Source organism: Carettochelys insculpta, chromosome 3 (genome assembly GCF_033958435.1).
Source record: "Carettochelys insculpta isolate YL-2023 chromosome 3, ASM3395843v1, whole genome shotgun sequence".
NCBI classification, from domain to species: Eukaryota; Metazoa; Chordata; order Testudines; family Carettochelyidae; genus Carettochelys; species Carettochelys insculpta.
In genome coordinates, this window is record NC_134139.1 from 2,928,774 (window position 1) to 2,952,516 (window position 23,743).

General features: G+C 46.6%; 1 protein-coding gene across 3 annotated transcripts in view; it reads right to left on the minus strand.

The window, feature by feature from the left end:
- The window catches only part of ANAPC1 (anaphase promoting complex subunit 1), a 75,180-nt gene that overhangs the window by 29,895 nt on the left and 21,542 nt on the right, over positions 1-23,743 (minus strand). For all 3 annotated transcript variants that reach the window (XM_074989225.1, XM_074989224.1, XM_074989226.1), the window contains exons 11-26: positions 22,707-22,802; positions 21,986-22,076; positions 21,807-21,872; positions 20,459-20,596; positions 18,796-18,936; positions 18,042-18,102; positions 16,211-16,398; positions 15,253-15,327; positions 13,521-13,786; positions 11,716-11,807; positions 10,585-10,733; positions 8,521-8,599; positions 8,373-8,409; positions 8,212-8,282; positions 7,898-8,076; positions 4,211-4,437 (exon numbers count right to left, since the gene is read on the minus strand). In XM_074989225.1, the coding sequence (XP_074845326.1) occupies positions 4,211-4,437; positions 7,898-8,076; positions 8,212-8,282; positions 8,373-8,409; positions 8,521-8,599; positions 10,585-10,733; positions 11,716-11,807; positions 13,521-13,786; positions 15,253-15,327; positions 16,211-16,398; positions 18,042-18,102; positions 18,796-18,936; positions 20,459-20,596; positions 21,807-21,872; positions 21,986-22,076; positions 22,707-22,802 (1,956 nt within the window). The remainder of the gene's footprint in view (positions 1-4,210; positions 4,438-7,897; positions 8,077-8,211; positions 8,283-8,372; positions 8,410-8,520; positions 8,600-10,584; positions 10,734-11,715; positions 11,808-13,520; positions 13,787-15,252; positions 15,328-16,210; positions 16,399-18,041; positions 18,103-18,795; positions 18,937-20,458; positions 20,597-21,806; positions 21,873-21,985; positions 22,077-22,706; positions 22,803-23,743) is intronic.

Genomic DNA, 23,743 nt, shown 5'->3' on the forward strand with positions numbered 1-23,743 from the left:
CCGTTCCCACAGCCAGCATCACCATGGCTCGGACCACCATCGCCCTTCCTGGGCTTTGAACCCCTGGAGTACTGCCACAAATCAGTCTCTCCATTATCTCAATCACCCAGACGATCTCGCTCCCCCAGACGCAGGGGGTATGCGCCTCGAGAGTGGTCCAGGTCTCCATCTCCGGAACAGTGCCCGTGTTGCCATGGTCGCCCCTATCACACGGGGCATAGACACCATAGGCATACTCCCAGGGACAGATCCCCCCAGACGGTTCAATATCCCCGAGGGCAATCGCGGACGGGGATGGAAACGCAGATATCTCGGGGGGAGTTGGTTCTGGAACCCCGAGATTTTCCCTCGCAAGCATCTAGCGAGAGGATGTATCACCGTCAACAGGACCCAGAGGGGTCCAGAGAGGCTTACCCTAGAGGTTCCTCACTATCTTCCCCTGACGAGGCCACGGCCCCAGGGGACGTCCATCCTCCGGAGGATCTCAAACAGTTCCAAGAGCTGTTTAAAAGGGTGGCCTTCACGCAAGGCATCCAAACAGCAGAGGTGCAGAAGAAACACCATAAGCTCCTTAAAAACCTGAGACCTCCGGCCTCTTCCAAAATAGCTATTCCGCTTGATGAAGCAATCATGGAGCCGCCACCACAATATGGCAGACCCCTGCGTCCACTCCGCCTATAAACAAGAGAGCGGATAAGAAGTACTTCGTCCCGACGAAGGGCATGGAGTTCCTGTTCAGCCACCCGCAACCAAATTCTCTGGTGGTGGAGTCGTCTCAACAGAGGTCGAAAACTTCTCAGTACAACACAGGGGGAACGGACAAAGATGCCAAGAAACTAGAGTTGTTCGGCAGAAAGGTCTACTCCTCCTCTACCCAACTGTTGAGGATGGCGAATTACGCAGCGCATCTAGCGAACCATAATTTCGACAACTACTCCAGGCTGACTTCCCTCATGGACTCGCTTCCAGAGGACAAGAAGCCGGTGCTCAAGGCCATCGTGCAGGAAGGCTACGCAGCCTTGAGGACAGGAGTTCAGATTACCCTAGACGTAGCGGATACAGCAGCACGCTCAACGGCTACGGCAGTGGTCATGCGCAGGGAGTCCTGGCTCCAGACATCGGGTATCCCGAGGGATCTGCAGGCGAAGATCGTTGATCTCCCCTTTGACACGCAGAAGCTGTTTGCTGAATCAACCGACTCGGTCCTTCATTCCAGTAAAGACTCAAGAGCTACTCTCAGGACCTTGGGGATTTACACCCCTCCATACAGAAAGAAAAAGTATTACCCCCAACAAAGACGATACCAGTATCAACCACAGCGTCCCCAGTACCACAGGGGCTACGAGCAAGGGCGACATCAACAGCCCCAACAGTACAGAACTTAGGTGCGGAAGCAGTCCGACTGTGGAACTGGTGCATCACCAACAATATAACCTTGAAAGCCTCGTATTTACCAGGCGCTCACAATGTGAAGGCAGACCAGCTGAGCAGGCGCTTCGCACTCACACACGAGTGGCAGATCCGTTCCGATCTGCTACGACCGATTTTTCACGCATGGGGATTTCCCCAGATAGACCTGTTTGCCACTCAACACAACAAGAAGTGCCCACAATGCTGCTCCAGGGCAGGACTGGGACGGGGGTCCCTAGGGGACGCATTCGCGATCTCCTGGAGGGGCCCCCTGCTCTATGCATTTCCTCCCACAGTGCTTATCCACAAAGTCTTGCAGAAAGCCCGAATGATCCTAGTAGTCCCAACGTGGGATCGACAGCAATGGTTCCCCTTACTCCTGTGCATGTCGGACCGTCCACCGATGCCCCTCCCGGTGGCGCCGGATCTGCTCACGCAAGCTCAGGGGTCCATAGTGCATCCACACCCCCCGAGGCCTGCGACTGCAAGCATGGTTAATCCATGGCTCAACTCCCTAGAGAGCACGCGTACGGAGGGAGTGCAACAAGTCCAGGAAAGTAGCAGGAGGACTTCCACCAGGAAGCCCTATAAGCAAAAATGGACTCGATTCACTGCATGGTGTTCTACCAAGCAATTAGCCCTCCTTGCTGTGCCTATACCTGTAATACTAGAGTATTTACTGGACCTCAAGAGAGGCGGACTCTCCCTATCCTCGTTGAAGGTCCACCTTGCCGCTATATTGGCTTTCAGACATGAAGAGGAAGGGCACACGGTGTTTGCCCATCCCATGGTTACCAGGTTCCTCAAAGGGCTGGTAAACCTATACCCCCCTCGGAAACCGCTTCCACCTTCGTGGAGCTTGGACCTGGTGCTTAATGCGCTAACGGGACCACCGTTTGAACCCTTAGCCACGGTTTCCCTCCGTCTCCTTACGATAAAGACGACCTTCCTTCTTGCAATCACGTCAGCTCGCAGGGTGAGCGAGCTTGCGGCAGTTATGGCAACGCCACCCTGCACAGTACTTTCCAAGGAGGCGGTAACCTTACGGCTGCATCCAGCCTTTGTTCCTAAAGTTTCTTCAGAGTTTCATATTAACGAACCTATAGTTTTACCCTCGTTTTATCCAAAGCCTCATAATTCCAACAAAGAGGCGCGCCTACACCTACCTCCTGGACGTGAGGAGGGCGCTGGCTTTCTATATAGACAGGCCTAAGTCCTTCCAGAAAACGGATAGACTCCTAGTCTCTCTTGCTCCCAAATCAAAAGGAGAAGGTCTCTCTTCGCAGAGAATTTCGGAGCACATCGTATCCTGCATAAAAATGTGCTACGAACTTAGAAAGACTCCTTTACTGGCCCCGCCTAGGGCTCACTCCACTAGGGTGGTGGCGGCATCAACAGCCTTTTTCAAGGGTGTTGCGCTAAAAGACATTTGCAGAGCGGCGACCTGGTCATCCTATGACACCTTCGCCAAGCATTATGCCCTTCACAGGGTATTCCAAGAGGATACCCGTCTCTCGACAGCAGTCCTCTCGGGGACAAGCTGCACATAAACCGATTACCCACCTCCTATCTTGGGTTACTGCTGGGTAGTCACCTATCGTGGGAGCACCCACGGGGACAGTCGAGGAAGAAAGAGAAGTTACTCACCGTAGTAACGATGGTTCTTCAAGATGTGTCCCCGTGGGTGCTCCACCACCCGCCCATCCTCCCCGCTTCGGATCTCTGTTTAGTATTTTTCAGGAGCATCTGAGGCGGTTGGTCAAGGAACTGGCGGGGACCGGATCGCGCACGTGGCCGGGAGCGCGCAAGGGAGCGGTGCGCGCTGGCGCATGCACGGTCCGGCAGAAACTGCTGGGAATATCCGACCTGCGGCGCCGGAGCGAGCCCGACACCTATCGTGGAGCACCCATGGGGACACATCTCGAAGAACCATCGTTACTATGGTGAGTAACTTCTCTTTTCACTAATATCCATTAACTTCCTATTTTCCCTGGATGTTTCAGCAGCTAATCAGATGCCAAAAGTAACTGTCCTCTGAGCAGCAAATTACCCACAAAAATTAAATTGACACACAACTACCAAAACTTGGTGAACAACCTCCTGAATATTTGATAACCACGTAATAACTCCACGGCATGGGTCAGAGGAAATGATTCAATCTGACACAGTGCAAACACCATCTGACTTAGCAAATCAGAGCTCTGAGGCTTTTGGGTCTTGAGGATACGCAGAGGAGGATTAACTGGTGAACCAATCTTGTTCCATGCGCTATCTGGCAATTCCAAAACTTCTAGCGCAAACTGCTCACACACAGGGACCTCTGCCATCACACCGAATTAGTTGCTGTCCATTTAGCCTTTAAAGATAAGCTACACTGTGGTACGTGGTTACATTCAAGTAAAGCTAAGTCACTACAAGCACTGGCATGGGGTGTGCTACGGCCCAGTTACAAGGTCACCATACTGATAGGGCACACACCCCACCTCCCAGCCCCGCTTGCTCTGTAGAAGTGTTCCAACAGCAATGGCAGCTTCTCGAATCTGTCCCCGAATGCCCATGACTGTTCAGAGAAATAAAATTAGGAAAACTTAACTTCAAGGAATATTTCTTCTGAGCTACAGTGATTTTTTTTTCCAATGCACCATACAGTTCAGGAGCCCAACATGCAAAATATAAATGGAAATTTTCAGGACACATTTTATGACAGAAACACTCCCCAGAGGCATTTCAAGTGACAAGGTCCACAGAAATTCCCACCTCAGCGAGACGTTAAAGAACAGCTGTCAGAAACAGAGCTTACCGGTTCTCTTTCTCTTCTATGTATTCATGGTCACTGACTTCTGGCATCTGTACGACACTAACACGTACAGGGTGAGCACTCTGAAGGAGTCTGCGCACTTCCTGAATCCTTAGATCCTCACTCCATATTAGGGACATCACTTCCTGATTCATATCATTCATGCCATCATCCTCCTCCTCTGCCTCAGCTCCTGAGGGCCCATCAGAAGAGAGCACCTGGGCAACAGTCTATAGGAGAGAAAAGAAACCAGAGAGAGAATAATTATGGAACAGATAGATCTAGAACATCTGGCTTTATTCGACCAACAGGACACTGACATGGTAACAAGAGTGTTTGGGAGGTTTGCTGTCACCTGAGGTGAGGGTGCTCTGAGAATGGAGGGCACAGAGGCCCCTGGGACTTATGCACTTGGAATCAGCTACAGACCTCCGCACAGCTGGAGTAAGCCGCTCCCAGAGACAAGGGGAAATGGTTTATTTGGTTTCCAGGGTGAAGCAAAGGAAGCTCAGTGACGAGCCCCTGCAGAACGCTGAAAACGGGGGCGGGGGGAGGTTGCGGGAGAAAAGCAGTGTGAGCACCTGACTACCAAAGCCCGGCCTCTGTGCTCCCAAAGGTGTTCTTGCTGCCGATGTGAGAGACCCCATCCTTTAGCTCCTCAGGTCCATGCCCAGCAAGGAAGCACATGCAGCTGTCCTGCAAGCTGTTCCTCAAGCTCAGAAACAGGAAACAGAGACTTGGACCAATGTATGTTTAAGTCACATGGGGGCCTGAACTGAGACTCCCATGTGTGTAATTAGGACCCTCAGCAAGCGCCTACCTTTCAGAATGCTGCGCACACACTGGTTTGGGCCCCATGGAATCACAACACCACCGAGCTGGAAGGGACCTCAGCAAGCCACCCAGACTGCCCCCTCCAAGGCTGGGCTCACTCAAGTAAATTCCTGCCCAAGCACATGCTCAAGAACTATCCCACATCAGGGAGGCAAAATCCCGTTCAATGAAGGAATCGGTTTACTGCTAGGTCTAAGCAGCTACCTGATTAAATGAGGGAGGAGGGGAAGCTGGGGAGGCCACCCCAACTCAGGTTGCGCTGGGGACGGAGGCTGCTCTGATCCAGCTGGAGTGTCCCTACCCATGTCCCTGCCACCGGTGCGAAGCACTCCAGCATAGCCAGAACAGCCCCCCAGCCACAGCGGACTGTCCTGGGAGCACCACAGGCAGGGACGCTTCAGCCAGTCCTGAGCAGCCCCTGTCCCCAGCAGACCAGCCGGAGCAGCCCCTGTCTTTGGCCTCCCCAGTGCCAGCACCCCACCCCTTGGGCTGTCCTGGACAGAGGGTGCTCCAGCCACCATGAAGCACCCCCGGGGGCCGCAGGGCTGGAGCAAGCCCCTGTCCGCCGCAGGTGGGGGCTGCTCCAGCCCCTACCAATTAACCATAGCCATAAGCCTCATGCACTCAGATTGAGGCTAATCAGTTAGCCGTTAACATCCCTATCCCACAGTGGGCTCTTTTCCTGAATGAGGGCCTTCATCAGGAGCCGAAGGTGCTCAGCCCTTCTGAAAATCAGCACATCTATTAGATAGCCTGGCTTTAGGTACCCATATCTGAAATGTTAAATACCAGGGGAGCTAACTCCATTGCTCATTATTCATCAGCATCTAGGTTTTTCTCAGCTCCTTATTTATGTCTGCTCTCGTTGTGGTATCAAGGCACCTTTGCAGCTCTCTCATCAGAACCGCACACCTCAGAAATACAGGTATTCCAGATGGCAAAGCTCAATGATTCTCCCAAAAATATCAAAGTTCCATTTGAGTCTAGCTGTCTCCCATTAGCCTCTAGGTGTCCACAACACAGCACAGGTTAGCAGCACAGGCAGGCTCAATTTACACCACAAACCTCAGCACAAGACTTGCTGGAACCACTGAGCACAGGATGGGAATGCGCTGATACACAGCGTAATGCACCTTGCACAGAACCTGCCTACATCGTGGTCGGTTCAAATCAGCCTCTCCATTGCAAAAGCACTACATTAACTTGAATTGTTTTAAAAAAAATCTGAAGAGGCTCTTTGCAGATCAGAAATTCTGCTGACTTTCTGCCATCCTGAAGAGGTGAAAGCATGTTTGTCTTTCTGCTCTAACTTTTGCTGTGCAGTGCCTGATTTAACAAACAAAGAGATAATTGAACAGGGAAGTATATGCTATGATATCGTGTAAGGTTAAACAAAACAAGGGAGCCTCAAATGTGTTGCTTCCTTCCCCTCCCCTCCCCTCCCCTCCCCCCAGTTAACTAACATGTTGTATGATATATTAAATATCAGAAAGGGCCTTTATCCATCACCAGGTCTTCATCCGTTACCAGTATACGACAGTTGATGAATGAAAAACAATTTATTTTGATAAACACATGACCAAAAATGTCAATATCTAACAGTACCACCCACCTAACCAGAGCCTACTTTGAAACAGGAAACTCCACCCAGCCCCTCTGAAAGAGGAGAAACAATTTGGCTTTTGCAAAATGCTTTATCCTTTTTAGGTAAATATTTATAACAATGCCTCATAAGTCAAGAGACAAAAGTCAGATCTGATACCATGTTAGGCACAGTTACAAAATCTCACTTGAGGTAAGAGATAAAATGAAGCTGTAATGAATGGTGGCTAAGATGATTAAAGCTTCTTAGTTTATTTTCATTCAGAAGAAAAAATTAATTTAGATTTATTTATTTTAGGGACACACACACCGTTGTGAGACAGCTGGGTGAAAACCAAAAGCTCCTTTCTAGCAAACATTCTGAACACCCAAGAGAGCATGAAATACTTAGTGAGAAAAGATCTTTGCCAGGATGTGCAGAGAGCGGTAGCTGTCTCTTCATGGTTTCTCAGAACAATGCATACACTCAACGTACTGTCTTTACATAGTTTCATGAAGGCCACTGAAACTCTCAGCCTATGAAGTGATACTTTGTCCTGGTACAAAGGCCCCAAAAGAATGCACAAAAGGACTGTCAACACGTGAGGTGCTAAGGATTCCAATTTCCAGTGGTTTTTTTTTTTTAAACTCATAAATGCTCCAGGATATATAGAACAGAAAAAACCTTAAGAGGAAAAGAGAAAAAAATAGTAGAAATAAAACCCCCTCAATGTGCTTTTGAAAGTTGTCAGATTTCCCACAATGAACAGGAAGCGTACACTCACATCAAGCCAAAAGAGTGTCACAGTAGGAAATACCTGGCTTCCTTTGCCCTCTAACTGGCTTCCTTTGGTTTTGTTGCCACACGCTGAGGACAAGACACAAGATTCTTATGTGAGAAAGTCCTAACTTCTTTGGAATGCAGAAATAGATATGGCAGAAACCCCGGTCGCTCCACAGGTAAAGCTCTGCAGAGATCTGCACTTACATCTGTTTTACACTTTAACAATTCTATTTAAACACACTGTCTCTTCTGACACCAGTGTTCTTTTTTCCTGATTAATACCTTGAGTGCCTGTGAACCAGGTGCCGCTCTGGCTCACCAGCCTGAAGTTCTGCCTATTATATCTCCTGCCTGTTATGAGCTATTTTGTCCACCTGCGAAGTCAAGAGATACTAGTCCAACCTTCTAAACATTTAAGTGCTCCCAGCTGAGCACTTGCTAGGACACTGACATCTGCTTTTCTTAAGCCCCCCTGTCGCATTGATACTCACAGATTTACCCTTTGCCAGGTTCCCTTCACATGCCTGCTTGGAAAGATCTTGACGCCCAATCAAGAGACAAACAGCTTCTGGCCAATCAGAGGCAGGCTGCTCTCGGCAATGATATATAGCATCTCTAATAGGAAGCGCAACCCCAAAGGGGAGAGACTCCAAATCTCTTAGGGTGAAACCTTAAAATTAGAGATAAACAACCATAAAAGGGTATTTCTGAATGCATATTTCAAAGACCAGACAAAACAACTGCTCACACAAGACCGTTACGTAAGGTTATTGTCAAGGTACAAAATGGTAAAAGCTTTCCTTACCTACACTAGTCATCCAGATAACCAGCTTTTCAGCTAGGCTGGAAACACACGTGCTTTGTCTGAAACTATATCTGCAAGACAATGGGAGAGCAGACGCCATGTGAATCAGAAACACAGCCGCAGCAGAATGCAAATTCACAATTCATCAAAATTAAATTTACCGATCATCATCTGGTTCAGTTTGTTGTTTCCGTTGCCCTGAAACAGAAAAATTAGATGTCTTTTTACCAGGTGAATGCAGGAACAATGTGAGTTAGTGTCTACAGGAATGCACACATGCCACCTGCCTGCCTAGTCCAGTTCACCTACCTGGTGTTATCTTGAACAAATAATGTGAGGCTTCATTTGAAACTGCACTCTCATCACCAAGTATGTACAGTGCAACGCTCTACATGTGAGAAAGAAATTTGACTTTATTAAGTAAATTGCTAATTACCAAAAGCTATCCATGTAAGCCAACAGAAAGAAATGCACTGTTAATGATGGCAAACAGATTCTTAGCTCATTACAAGAACCTCTTCATTTGGAGTACACTGCAATTTTCACCTGAGGCTACATCTACATTGGCAACTGAATGACAATATGTTTGTTGTGAGCTGTTAAATGGGATCTCCTCCCCCTGCCCCCACGTGAAAACCAGCCAACTTTCAGCGACAACTGTAGTAACAATGCCTTGTCACTAAAGGCTGTGTAGTGTAGACAAAGCCTTAGAGGACTAAAAACTTTGAGCTCTGCACATTAGTGACTGATTTTAATTTCTAAATTTCGCAAAAAAACCCAACTCTTATAAAAACAACTGAACGTTCCGTATATTTTTTTTTCAGCTAAACTTATTTAAAATGCTCCCGTTTGGAATTTTTGCCCTGCATTTTTCATCTTTTATTGTGTTCCTCTAGTTAAAACAGTAACAGAGCCACCAAACTTCTCTCTCACAAAACACAGCAAGACCCCACTAGCCTTTCAGGCATAAGACACTTTGCAAATATTCTGAATGAAGGTATGTCTTGACTAAGAAGACCCTCACTGAGTTTTGCCACTGTTAGCCAGCGGAGCTGTTCTCCCCCAGTAGTTGCGTACACTTTCAGTCACTGCCAGCCCAGCCGATTCACAAGAGGCAAAATTTCACCTGAAAAGAATATTTTCATGTCTGTTTTCCATGGAAAGTTCCTGCCCAGCTGTATTATCCCCATGGCTCTGCACATCTCCTGGCATGGCAGAGTGCTGGGCTAGGGACCAGGGAACACAAAGCGTAGCTCTGGGGAGACTGGGGTGCAAACAGGGATGCAAGAGCCAGGCAGGCAGAGAGAGTAGGGCTAATGCAGACAGGGTTTATTTGAAGCAAGGATGCTTGCAGGCTGGGAGTTCTTGGCACCAGGACGTCAGCACTTGAAGGGCTCCCTTGGTGCTGCTGCCTCAGCTTCACACCAAAGCAAAGCAAAGGCAAAGTCAATTCCGACAAGTTGTCTATGGCTGGCGAGAGCACAGCCTCCTTCCATTTAGCCATGGGTGGGGTGGCGTCTTTCCTACACAACTGGCTCAAGTCCCATGCCTCTGTTCACCACCTGCACACCCTGATAACCACAGCCCACCCCCCAGATTTCCTCCAAGGGAAAGGAGCAACGGTCATCAGGTGGGCACAGAGGAGAACACTGAGAACTGCCTTGCAATGAGCTACACACCTGGAGATGCACTTGCTAAAAAGCTGGGAAATTCCCTCCCAAGCCAAATTACAAGTCATGCTGCCAGTCCGCACATCCCACCAGCACAAACTGCGAAAAGCACGGGACTAAGCAACGAAGGCAGGTTGCAGCCCTGCTAGGGCGCACGCATTGCTTCTGCTGCTGAAACGCCTGTTCCACTTCCCGCAGCCCAGATCTCAGCACTTGCACTCTGAGGAAGCCTTACACTTCAATATCCAAGAAACAAAGCAGACCCACTAAAGACAAGGGAAGAGCCATCACTGGGGATTTTTCCCATTTGCTAACTGCGTTGTTTTTAAACACGCCCACCTATTTTTAACCTGATCTGGGGGATGCAGTTGCATTCTTTCTTACAGGTTTCAGCGAGGTAGTTATTGGTCTGCTTCAGCAAAGACAACAAAGAGTCCGGTGGCATCTTACAGACTAAATTTTATTACGGCACAAGCTTTCGTGAACTGCAACTCACTTCATCAGATAGGTGTGAGTCATGCCTCAGAATATGTAGGCACTTGCTCAGCATTCTGCACATGAGCAGCCCCCATTAGTCAGAACTATTCACACACCCATGGAGCTCAGTGCTTGGAGGCAAGCCTGTGTCACATCTGCACCTTCCTGCTGACATGCCACGTAAGATCTGCGGCCACTACACGTGCTTCCTACTTGCAGTACATACCAGCACAACTAGTTTGCTCCTTTCACAGATTCCTGGCAGGTACGGATAAGGCTGGGCTCCTTCTCCCTTCAAACAGAGACTCAGCCACTGAAAGATACTTGGAGGCTCCGCAGAAAAAAATGAGGGATGGTGCATGAAACCTGTTTGGGCTTAATCAGATTGACAGTAACCATACTGAGCACATGGAAAACAAAGACACAAAGACCACGACGTTACTCCTGAAGCACAGACCAAACCCCTTGGTATATTGCCGTTATTTCTTAAGCAAGCAGGTGTGGCACATTGAACATGTCCTCTAGCAATTCAATTACTATCATCTTCAGGCAGATGAAGAGGGTGGCTATTCAAGCAACTTAACATTTCAAATATGAGAAAATGAGCCTTTCAAAAAACAATGCCATCTCTGCCTTCAAAGATCCCCAGGGATCAGATTGTTTCCATCTGCTGTGGGAGGGGGTCAAGGGGAGGGTGGGCAGCCAGAAATGCAAGAAATCTAGGCCCTCGTTTACCATTTTGTAAGAATTTCCAGATTAAAAAACCCAACCACAAGCCGTTCCTGTGCAAGGTAGATTTCCAGGATGCAGTCACAGAACAGATATGGCACAGTATGAGCAGCAGGGCAGGTGTCTCCAGCCCCTGCTGCCAACACTCTCAGCCCGTTCCTGAAAGGAGAAGGTCATTCAGCCCCAAGCCTCTGAGCCTCTGCTAGACTCCAAGGGCACCAGTGTCATCTGTGACAGAGCTCTCGTGATATGGCCCACTGGACACCGGACTGAAATCATCTGTCACCAAATGGCTGAGTCTGGAAGAAAGACTGAGAAAACGGGCTGCAAGGGCACCACCTCAACAGACATCCCCAGCAAGCAAACCAGGTTAAAAAGAAACAGAACGTTTGGACTGATCTCTAGATCACATCTATCTCCAGTCCCTCTGACAAACCAGGACAAAACACAGCAGCGAGGCACCTGACAAGCCCTGAAAACGCTGAGATGCTCTGTTGCTGCGTTGTATGAGTAATGTCACTTTCAGATGCGGTAAGAACGCTTACCAGTAGTAACTGTACAGTGTAATGAGACGCTTCACTCGTCAAATCCTTTCTGTGGGAATCCTCAGCAATCCCCTGAAACTCACCTTGATTGACTATGCACGTCTGCCTGGAGGTCTTTACAAGCACAGGGTGCGCTCGGCAGTAGTAGTCGAGGTACGCGTCTAGCTTTAAGTCCCTGCAGGGAGAGAGAGATGACTGGCATTGCTTGTGCCTTGGATGTTTGAACTGCAGCTATCGAGTGTGCTCCCCTTCAACATGTCTGGGTTGAGTCGGCTGGGCACGAGGTGGGACACGCTGACTCTCCATTCCGATGACCAGCACCCTGAGACGCCTCTCCCCCTCCCCCCACATGGGAGGCTGGGCCTTCCCGAATGAGAGGCTGTGGTCATGTGCTCAGGCCCGCCTAGGGGAATTCCAGGCCCCAGGCAGAACAGTCAGTGGGCCCCCGTGTGTGCACAATCCATGCCCGTGTGCACATGGTGCACCTGATGTTGAGGCAGTGCCGGCGTGGAGAGGGATGTTGGGTGTGGGGACTGCGAGGACAGTGCCAACCACTTCTGGCAGTGGCACAGAGCAAGGACAAGCAGGAAGCTGCCAGCAAGCACCCGGGTCCCTTGTCAACTGTCCCCTATCCCTCCCACATACAGGCACATTAATGGGGGCTGTTGCACAGAGGCCTGGCATTTCAAAGCTGCTGCCCAATCCATGGGCCCCTTCAAACACCACAGCAGTGACGATCCCTGGCGGGGTGTGGGGGAAGGCCAGCACTGCAATCTGAGCAGTGCTCAGGGCTGACTGCACTAGGCCCCACCCCTTCTGCCCTTGGCCCCGCACCTTTCTGGACACAGAGCCAGACCCACTTCCACCTTGCCCCGGGGCCTGTGGCAGCTGTCAACCCAGCTACCCAATGGGCAGGTCTGCATGGACTGCTCCTCCCCACCAATATTAATCTCAGTGGCCACACTCCATTGCCCCTGAAACAAATGTTAAACACGAATGTGACCAGTTGTTCAGGCAAAGTGTTTGGCTCTCAGTACAAGGCACAAAATACAGTTTTTCTCCTGGGGAATCTGAGGAGTCGAGGGATGAGCTTGGACTGCTTTGGGGGTTGCAGATCAAAGAAGTTTGAGAATCATTAATCTAGAGGGAAGAACAGTCTAAACATAAAATTGGAAGCCAAAATTTCTGAGTTCCACCCTGGCTGTGACATGGCTCACCCTCTGTGCTTTAGACAATTCATTGAAGCACTCTGCCTCAATTTCCACTGTGTTATAAAATGGTGCTGGCAGAGATGCTCTGAGGATGGTTTCCAAAGTGCTAGGTGGGCACCAACTGCAAGAGGCATTCACTACAGCTAAACGTTTTTGACCCAGAAAGTTCTTGGACACTGACTAACTTTCTGTGCTTGTTAAAATTTGTGAAGTTTGCTTAGTAGAGAAGATGTAGGGGTGATTTCACAGTCCCTAAGTACCTCCAAGGCAAACAATTATTTAACAATGGGCTTTTCAGATTAGCAGATATAAAAGCCTCCAAAGGCTGGGAGTTCAAGATAGATCAATTTACAGCGGGAACAAGGCACACATTTTCAGGGAGAGAAATTAACCGTTAGAACAATTTACCAAAGATGATGGTATCATGGTCACTGACAAGTCTGACGTCAAGACTGGGTGTTTCTCTAAAAGATCAGTTCTAAGGATTATTCTGAGGCAGTACTGCAGAGAAGGTTAGACTACAAGATCACAATGGTGCCTTCTGGCTTTAGAGGCTATGCTCACCTTTGAAGCCTATTCCCAAATTTGCTATTAAAAATAATGCACGCGTGTCATAAAGAGACACAGTACAGTCTATGGTAGGTGAGTTCATTTCTGTGACCTCTTACTGGCAGTACCTTGCCAGCTGAACGAGCAGAACAACAAGAGAGCGGATGCCTTCTCCCATCAGGCTATTCAATTTCAGCTCCTCGTAGATCAGGTGAAGTACAAAGAAAATCGCAGGAATGTGGCTGAAGAGAAGGGTTGAGGAATCCAGGCTGAGGCTGGGTGGAAAGTCGTCTTTGGGACATAAAGTTTCCAGCGGGTCCAGCCGCAAGGCTCTGGCCAGCGGGTGAGACTCGAGGTTTCTGTGGTAGTCCGAATTGAGCAGATATTCCCAGTCCTGAGGCAAACAAAGAGAGGTGATGCACAGGTCACTCACTAAGTACATCCTACCCCGCTGCCCAAGAGAGTCCTCTGCCGTGATTTCTTTCATTTGCTATAGGCGGAGGGTGGGGCTCTAGAGAGACATGCTCTATAGCAAACTTGGATGATCATGATTAACACTGTGAGCTACTTGACAGAGACAGGCAAATGTAACACTGAGTGGTAAGAAGCTGGCAATTCTCTCACTATCTGTGACTAGGCCACCTGCAGTCATTACTGCTATTAAAGGTACGAACCGTTCTCAGGCTCAAGCCATCGAAAATTCATCAGCGCCGACATCCGCTGCACCACCAATTACGCAGTGACGCAAAACACGCAGCAGCAGCAAAATGCCACGTTCCACCTTGTAAAGTCTGTCCAAAGACAACTGTCAGGAAAACCCAGACCTCTCCATCTGGAGTCTCACCCTTCCCTATTTCCACCACTTTGTTATGTTACCCAATGGTCCTAGCACGATCAGACTGCCTGCCCACCAACTGTGCCACCTCCCTTGGGCTCATTTCCCCATGCTGTCCCTAGGCCTGGAACGCACATCCTGAGCTGGTCCACAAAACCACACCCTTCTATGCTACACCCTCTTGAAGCTCTGCATCTCCCCACAGCACCTATGAGAAACTTGCTATTTGTGCTTTCAAGTGATTCATTCTATCAATAAAATAAAAAGATAGTATCTATACTCCACCACTCTCTGTGCAGCCCATGGACACCTGCAGAGCTTGTTGGGATGGCCCCATCCTTAGCTGCCTGCTCCTCTCAGCTGCATTATTACATCACTCATTGTGTCAAAGGTCACTCGTTTAGGCCCCTGGCCCTGCAGTTTGTGTTATGTAGGCAGACTATCCTACCCCTGCGGACCTGCACTGAAATAATCAGGACTTTGTCCATCTGCAAAGAACAAATCAGAGAACGGAGGCCTTGGTTTGTACGCTCCCTAGCACGTTTTCCTTCAGTGCTGGAATATGCCCTGGAGACTGCAAATCAAACCACAGAAAAACAGATGAGGCATTAGGTTCTAAAGAGCTTTTGCCTCTGTCTCTGCAGAAACCAGCTGCTTCAGCCTGAATCCTTTACTAAAATACATAATGAGCTGGAGAATTAGCCAGCTGGCTTGTTCAAATGCACTGCATAGCCCAGGGTGGGACCCACTAAAGGAACAGAGCACCGTGGGAAGACTTCACGTGGTCTCAGGAGTAATGTACTCAAATATGAATGACAACTGCTATATTGATAAGGCTGAGATGATTCGCCCTACACAGACATGCTGTGAGACGCTGCACAGACAGCAGGTGACAATGTCGTGTTAATCCAGTAGAAAGTAGTCAGAGTTGGCTTCCTCTGATCTGCCTTCATTTTAAATGTGTGATAGTTTATTCAACTGGTAACCAGCTTTTATCATTAGTAAGAGCTGACTCCCTCTCTTACTTCATCTGAGCCTGTCTCCGAAGGTCTGGCCTTCTTGGGAGCAATGACGGGGGAAAGGGATCCTTCAAAATCAAGCTGCAAGAAATAAAAAGGCAGAGATAACCACTGCAACATTCCTGCAATTACAGACATGTATCACCAACAAGCACTAAATGTGCAATGTAACGTCTGCACCAAAGTTTAGTATTGTTTTCTTGGCATAGCCTTAAAAATTACATCCTTTACTTTCCCATTAAAAATATCAAGTACAACAAAGAAGGAAAACCAGTTATCTGGATATAGAAGTCACACATGCCAAAGGCTTATGAATTTCATATTCTGACTTGCTAATATTTAGTGGGTTTAAGGAAAGCTAAACGTTAATATTAGTGCTGGGCTAACACTGCAAATGAATTTAAATGTTTTCCTTTCAGTGGTGTGCACCCCTGGAGTTTGCTTTCTGTGACTATACGAGCAAATGAATGTTCTGGCAAGAAGGTCCCCTGACAGAAAACCAAACGAATGCTCCAAAGTATTGCACGTACCTACATGGCAAATCCTGTTCATAAAGGTACATGCAGCCAGTTGGAGAACGGAACTGCATTCTATCAAAACAACATGAATATTAACTATTCACAACTAAGACTGATCATGCTCTGAGAGCAGCAGTATCAGCGGTAAAAGGTTGCAGGAGATCCTCATAAAATTGTTTCTACGTGGCCTTTGTATTGTGGGGATTGGCACATAATAAATGTCACAGGCACACTATATATAGTAAGAATGTGTATCTGTTTACCAAAACGATACATTTGGAAAAGTTAATTTAATAACTCAGAGACACTATTTAAAATAGGTCAAGGTACGCCCACTGCTGAGCTGAATGTATTGGGATACATATCTTGACTATTGTGAAATTATTAATAATGAAAACAATTAATATGAATATAAGCTCAGAAAACAAAGTTGTAAGTGTACTTACATGACGTGTCCAGGCCAATCTGTCTGTATTGTAACCCATCATGTTCATGAGGCAGGTTACAAAGAGACTCCACTCCGAGTGATAACTCGGTCCTCCGGGAGCATTGTAAGCGTTATACCATTTGACAAGCATTTGCACGGCTACCTCTTTGGGCAGGATAGACTTAATTCCTTGTAAACATCTTTTCACTGTTTGGGGGGGAAAAAAAGAAATGTTATACTATTTTGTCACATCTGTGCTCATATAGTGGACCACTCCCATGAATCCACAATTACTGTTGTAAACCCATTTCAAAATCTACTTTTGGCCCTCTGATAATTCTGTTGAAAGAAACGACACACAGTTCCTTTCCATATATTGGCCTGGAAATTCCCATGCAAAATCTCGAGCCAAAGGAAAACCTGGTTTGCAGTTTGAAGCAACCAGCCTCTCTTCAGTTTTAGGAAACTGGAAATTTAATTTTAAATTTTTTTTGCAGCATGCCCTTTTTGTGCACTCCTAAAGCCATGTTAACAGACCACATTTCTCATGCTCTCACTTGTTAAAAAGAGGGGAAACATTTATTTTAAGCTAATTTGTTCCCATATTACCACGAAATCCTATTGGTTATTTATTAGTGGCTCTTCAGAGCATAGTAACAGAGAGGTAGCCATGTTAGTTTGTACTACAACAAAACAAAACAGCAGAAATGTTCTGGTCCTGTCAATTTTTTTTTTCTGCTTCTCCTGGTGGGAGAAGTGAAAAAAAAACAAATTGACAGGGCCAGACAAATACCCAGAAACCAGCTACTTCAACATAAGCCCCAGAAGATCAATAACAGAACACACCTTGTCATCACCTATAGCCCCAACTCAAACCTCTGAAATGCATCATTAAAAACAACCAACCTATTCTGGATCATGATGTTACGCTCCAGAAGGCCCGAGGAGACAGGCCTGTCCCTTCCTATAGACAACCTCCTAACCTAAGAAAGAGTCTCACCAGCAATCTCAGGGTACACCACAGTAACACTAATCCTGGAACTTTTCCTTGCAACAAACCCCGCTGCCAACTTTGTCCACATATTTATTCTGGGGGTAACCTCACTGGATCTAATCACGTTAGTTACAAGATCAAAGGCACATTCTCGTGCACTTCCAGAAACATTACATAAACCAGTATGTGCCAACAATGCCCTGCTACTATTTACATTGGACAGACTGGGCAAAACCTTCGCCAAAGAATAAATGAACACAGAGCAGACATCAAGAAACTCAATACACATAAGTTGGTCAGTGAACACTTCAATCAAGCAGGCCATTCTGTTAAAGACCTGAGAATTTGTGTGCTGGAGCAAAAAAAAGTTTAAAAACAGATTAGAGCAAGACATTTGAGAGTTGAAATTCATATTCAAATTCAACACATGGGGTCTGAACAGAGGCATCAATTACCTCACACATTACAAGGACTGCTTCCCTTCCTTTGATGCTTGTAATTATCTCAGTCAGGACAATTAACATCCCCCCGCCACTCATCTCCCCGTGTCAGTTTTTATTGCAATTTTATTTTTTGGTCTTATGTACTTATAAATGTCAGTCTGTATTGGAAATGAGATTGATCTGATGAAGTGGGTCTGTCCCACGAAAGCTCATCACCAAATAAATAATTTTGTTAGTCTTTAAAGTGCTACATTTCTCCAGTGTTCTTCAGAGCATAGCTATCTGTAGGTCAGCACATCTGCAGCTGATTACTTGAACTTACAACATTAGGTGCTGCATCATCAAGGCCCAATCACTACACTTCAAAGCTGAAGTGTGCAGTTATGTTTCATGCATTGGAATCTGTTCCTTACCTAGCTCTGAGGTGGCAATTTCAGGAATGGTAATCCTAACCATTGTGTTATTGCTGAGTTCCTATTAATAAAAAAAATTAAAATCAAGTTATGAACACCTTCAAATAAAACCAAGATCACGCTCCATTTACTTAGAACATTTTATACAAATACATGCATCCATAACATCAAGCTTTTCACAAAGATTGAGTCTTTTAAGGTCTGTAGGAATGCTGTTGGCTTAAAGAAACTCAAATTCCTTTAAGTGATAAGAGGGACAGGTTGAACCCCTCTAATCCAGAACTCTCTCATTCAGCAACATCCATAATTCAGCATGATTTTAGTTAGCTAGATGGCTACTTATCATGGGTGTTGCCAAGTTTCCTGTGGTCCCATAAAGTTTGTTTACAGTCACCAGTCCTGGCTCTCAGTGTTCTGTGCTGTTGTTTAGCTGCAATTTTCCCCTAAATGTCTTCTAAGAGCCCAGTGAGCAGTGGAAGTGCTGGTAATGGGCTAGACAATATTGACTTCCCGTGGTGCAGCAAATTCTCTTGTCTGGAACTGGTCAGGTCCCGAGGGTGCTGGATTAGAGAGGTTCAACCTGCAGTTTTCATAAAAAGGACATTCCACACGGTAAGCACATGCACTTAACGTGGGAGAGCAACATCTGGCTGTGGGTCAGAAGGTCTTTGAAGCGCCTACTGCATGGGATTAAAAAGGACTTGTTACACTTTGCTTGCCCTGTTTCAGAAACAAGCTACAGGAAAAAGCCTACCAGAGTTACTCTGTTGTGAACAGGGTCTCGCACGGAGTGAATGAAAGTTCCAAGTTGCTGGAAAGTACAATCCTCAATGTAAGAGGAATCATGAAGTTTGGAAGAATCCCTCAACTCAGGAACTGGAGACAACAGCACTCCCTGCAAAGTGACAAAACGACAGTGAAAGGCTGATATGGTGGGTGGGTGAGTAAGTTACCATGTCTGGGCTCTGGATGGTCTACAACCAATCCTCAGCCTTCAGTGTTAGGGGTCCAGTAGGACATGAACGCCTAAGTGTGATGCTGGTAGATGGGGCACCTGCTCATGCCCAAGTCCCTATATCTCACTTGAACACTGGACACACAGCTGGAATCAGTCTGGTTCCCCTGTGTTAGAATGGTCAATGCGTCTATTCGAATTCTACAAGTGTGTTTAGCTTTAAGATTTTATTGAATTCTGGAGAGTTGCTGCCAGCATTAATCTTGCTTATAACAACTGTATCCCATAGTATGGGACAGGGGTCAGCAACCCCCAGCATGCATGCCAAGAGTGGCACGCAAGCTGATTTTCAGTGGCACATGAGGCAGGAGTTCAGCCCCACTGCTCCCCCACCATGCAGCCTAGAGCTTGCTCAAAGCCAGGCCGCCTGTGGATTAACAAAGACCAACTAATGCTACCAACCACCGAAGCAGTAAAGGTCTGCATCATTATTTAGGAATGAAGCTGTTGTATTTAGGACTATTAGGGACTTTGAAAGCCTCACCAGCACTGGGACAGTACATAGAGGAAAAAAGACACATTTTGTTACTCCGCCTTGGAAAGGCTGCTGATCCTTGGGCGTAGGGTAATATTTGAGTGGGTGTACTCTGAGCATCTATGACTGTAAATCCTCAGACAGGAGAGAGACATTAATTAGGGTGAGGAGCTGATCTTCAAAAGACGGTGTTACAGCCGTCACAGCAGGCCAGGTCCATCCACACTCAGTGGCCTATTGAGGGATGTTAAAGAGGGTAAAAGAAATTTGTTATTCTCCCTCCTGCCAAAGAATAGAGCAAAAGTCATGTGAACAGGCTCCTCCCATCAGCAGCATTTGCAGCGCAGAGCACACGGAAGGAAGGGGATTAAAAGAAATAAAGAAACAAAACAAACTATCTCCGTGCTGCTTGGGCTCTGCAGGGAAAAGAGCTTCCACGCATCAGTAAGAGATTCCCCAGCTGCTCAGTCTGGCTGAAGGCAGATACTGCTTGCTGATTACAGAGGTTTCTGCTAGCTTTTGAATTTGACTCTCTCTCTTTACCTTCTAAACAACTCTCTAAAGCCCTTTTCCTATTTAACAAAATCTTTACATAGTTTACTATAGAATTGGCTCTAAGCATTAATGTTTGCCTCAGACCTACAGTGCAATTGACCTGGGATTGGTAACTAGTCCTTTGGCATTGGAAGTAACCTGTATACCGCTGAGATCCATGGCATAAGGGACCATCTAACATAAGGTATCACCTAGGTGGCAAATTAGATCGGATTACCCATACATGATTTGTTACACTGGATGGGGTGGGGAGGTGCACAGAATAAGCTACACCCAAAAGCAAGTAATAGGGCCTATTCCAACAGCAAAGAGCACGGATGCTCAGCAACATCCCAGCCTTTGAAAACAGGTTAAACTTTTCCCTTCTCTTACCTCCTCCAAGGGCCCCAGGTACTTGTTCAAAGGCTTGGAAGGAGTACTGAGGCTGTCTAGAGGGGTGCTTGGCCGAGGCATTTGATTCGACATTGTCAATGAAGGTGCTGGCAACCCAGGAATAAAAACCTTCCCTACCTGTTTATGAAAAATAACAGTTAGTTGGAGCATGTGGACTCCTCCAGCATGCACACATTCAGATCAATGACAACAGCAGCAGCAATTATTAATCTGTCAAAGAAACATGTTAAGAAAATTGGGTCTACAGCAAAATTGAAAGTTCAAGAGATGATCTAAAGCTGTCCCATTTTAATGCTTTTTCCCAAGCTCTGATGCATTACAGTGCTTGCCAGTACTACTTCTATACATTTCCACACCCTTGCATCACTGCTGCAGGTTTAAGTCAACTTAGTTATGGCAGTTTCAATTTCAAAAGTCTACTTTTAAACCGTATAAAAGTATCTAGAAAAATCTGGCTCACAGTCTCCAAACAAAGGAAAAAGCATAGTGTATCTATCTACATAACTTAAAAGAGCTAACCCTATTTAAACTGTAAAAATATTGAAAAGAATATACAAATGGAGACACGCGAAGCCCAGTGACACTTCAGGAGACAGACTGAAAGCTTTTAGCTTGGAGAACTGCTTATTTCTCATATTTTTTAGATTCTCCTTGTTCTTAACTAAAATGCTGAACATGAAAACCTCACATAAAGCAACATCTTCGCCAGAGCTCATGCTTTTCAAATTGTTCCAAGGTGCCAATGACTCAAGAGTAGCACTTCCAGCACTGCACAAGGAAAACACAGAGCAAGTCCTGCTCTTTCATATAATACCCAAGCCTATTTCCCTCCTCAAGCAATTGGTGACAGAGGTTTCCTAAAATGACCTAAAGCACTAAGTGCCATAACTGATTAAGACATATCAACTATATCTGACATGATGCGGGAAACAGAAGCTTCACCTCCTCTGGGGCACCTGGCATTGTCTACTGTCAGCAGACAGGATACTGGGCTAGATGGACCTTTGGTCTGACCCAGTATGTATGTTCTTATGTTCTTAATTGCCTTGTTTGACAAGTATCAGAGGGGTTGCCGTGTTAGTCTGTATCCACAAAAACAACAAGAAGTCCTGTGGCACCTTACAGACTAACCGAATTTTTGGAGCATAAACTTTTGTGGGCAAAGAACCACTTCATCAGATGCACAGGAACAGAGATGCGTAAGAATGCATATGTCGAAGTGGATCTTTGTCCACAAAAGCGATTGCCCTGCTGTGACACAGGAAGTTTCAAATGTGTTTACTTTGGGATACTAAGAATTTTGACTTGATTACTCAATGGTACGTACCCGAACCACTCCAGTGTACAGCACTAAGTTTCCATTGCCTTCCAGAACCAGCAATGTGTCAATGCTCTACAAATATCAAACAGTGTATTAAAACTTCTTGTATTTGAGTACACACTATATTTAGACATTGAAAGTAACATACTACAGCAGGGGTCTATATTTAACACAAACGCACTTACCTCCACAGGGGCGGCATCCTTTGCCTGGATATTGGTGACAGAACCAAAGATCAACTGTGACTTATCGTTACTTTCTTGAAACTTCACACAACTAAACATTTTGGAGAGGAAAAAAAAATTCAACCAAAAACATTAGATATCAGAAACTCTCCCTGCATGGTGTTCTGAAAGAGGGAGAGGATATTAATACAGTAAGTACACACACATAGGAACAAATTATTTTCACAGCAATATCCTTCCCTCCTTTTTTAACACAATATGAGTCTGTTCCACGAAAGCCCATCACCGAATAAATCATTTTGTTAGTCTTTAAAGTACTACATTTCTGCTGTTTTGTTTCGTTACAACATAACACAATTTCTACAGACTCTCTAATATGAACAATGCTGTGTTCTGCTGCTGCTAATTAACGTCATTCAAAATAATAACCCATATTAAATTACCCAGAATGCTAGCAAGGTTACAGTGTGGGAAAAGCAAGCATGCCTCTGGCAATATTTTTTTTTTTTTTTAAATTCTTGGTTTATTTAAAAGCTCACACTTGTGTCTGCCACGGCTACAAACATTCATGTGATGGAGACATACATTCTCCAGGCTAATGTAACTGATTGTACTAGCTATGGATTCTGTATATACTATCCCACCTCTAGCTAGTGATTTTTATAGCTCCAAGACCGATTCAGCAATTCACAACTACCCAGAACAACCCACACTTGCTCACCGCAGCTGCAGTTGGGATTCCACCAAAAAGCACAAGAACTTCTGACCACACAGGTCTGTCGTAATAAACACTTTTGAGGCTTGGGAATTCTTCTCTCTGTCGACATGGAAATGAGAGGCAGGGATCAGAAGAGCACTTGGATGCTAGGATCAGGGGGAGCGTTACTGAAGAGCATATTAAGCCCAGCAAGCTGAGAGACACAGCAAAGCATCAGCCAAACAGTGCACTGCATGGCCAGAGATTCCCCATCACACTGCCTGTTATTAGTCTAGGAATCAGGGCTCCAGTATCACAACCTGTAGATGCCCTAGTTCTGAACACTGAGGACCCAGGCTTTACAAGCCAACCTTCGTGCCAGATTTGTTTTAGCCTGTTGAACTCAACTGCTGCTGCTCTACTGAGGTTTCTACTTTTGGGTAGTATATCCTATCCCCACTGGAAGCCTGCATTATCTGCATGAAGTCCTCCCTGGAGCGATCAGCACTGATTTCAACGGCTGAACAGCCAGAGCGTTAGTACTGTGATTTGAATAGTTACAGTAGCACTGGGAGTCAGGCAGGTTAAAGGACATTACTTACTACAGGACAGTAATAATAATAAATGGCCATGCTGATGTCGAAGGGAAGAAAGTTGTCCTGTCGAGGCTGCTTTTCTACAAAGCTTGTACCTATGAGAACGTGAGTGCTGCTGCCACCGTATCCTTGTGGACGTGCAGCTGAGTCCCCGTGATACCAGCGCTGGTCTGTCTCACAAAGGCTGGATCAAGCTCCAGCCACCACAGGGCATGGGGGCACCACTACACACTGTCAATGAACGTCATCCCTCCTCAATGGCGCTGATGGCAAAGCAAATCGGATCCACAGACTGGTTCTGCTCAAGCAGGAATTGGCCCTGCCCTGCCTCTCTTGCACTAGGTGTGCTCTCACCCTCTAGAACCACATGATCTCTGCACACAGACAGGCAGAATGCTCCAGCCCAGGGCCTGGCTTCCGCGTCCACTGTGACCTGAGTGCCTGGGTGGCCACCCAGGAGAAATT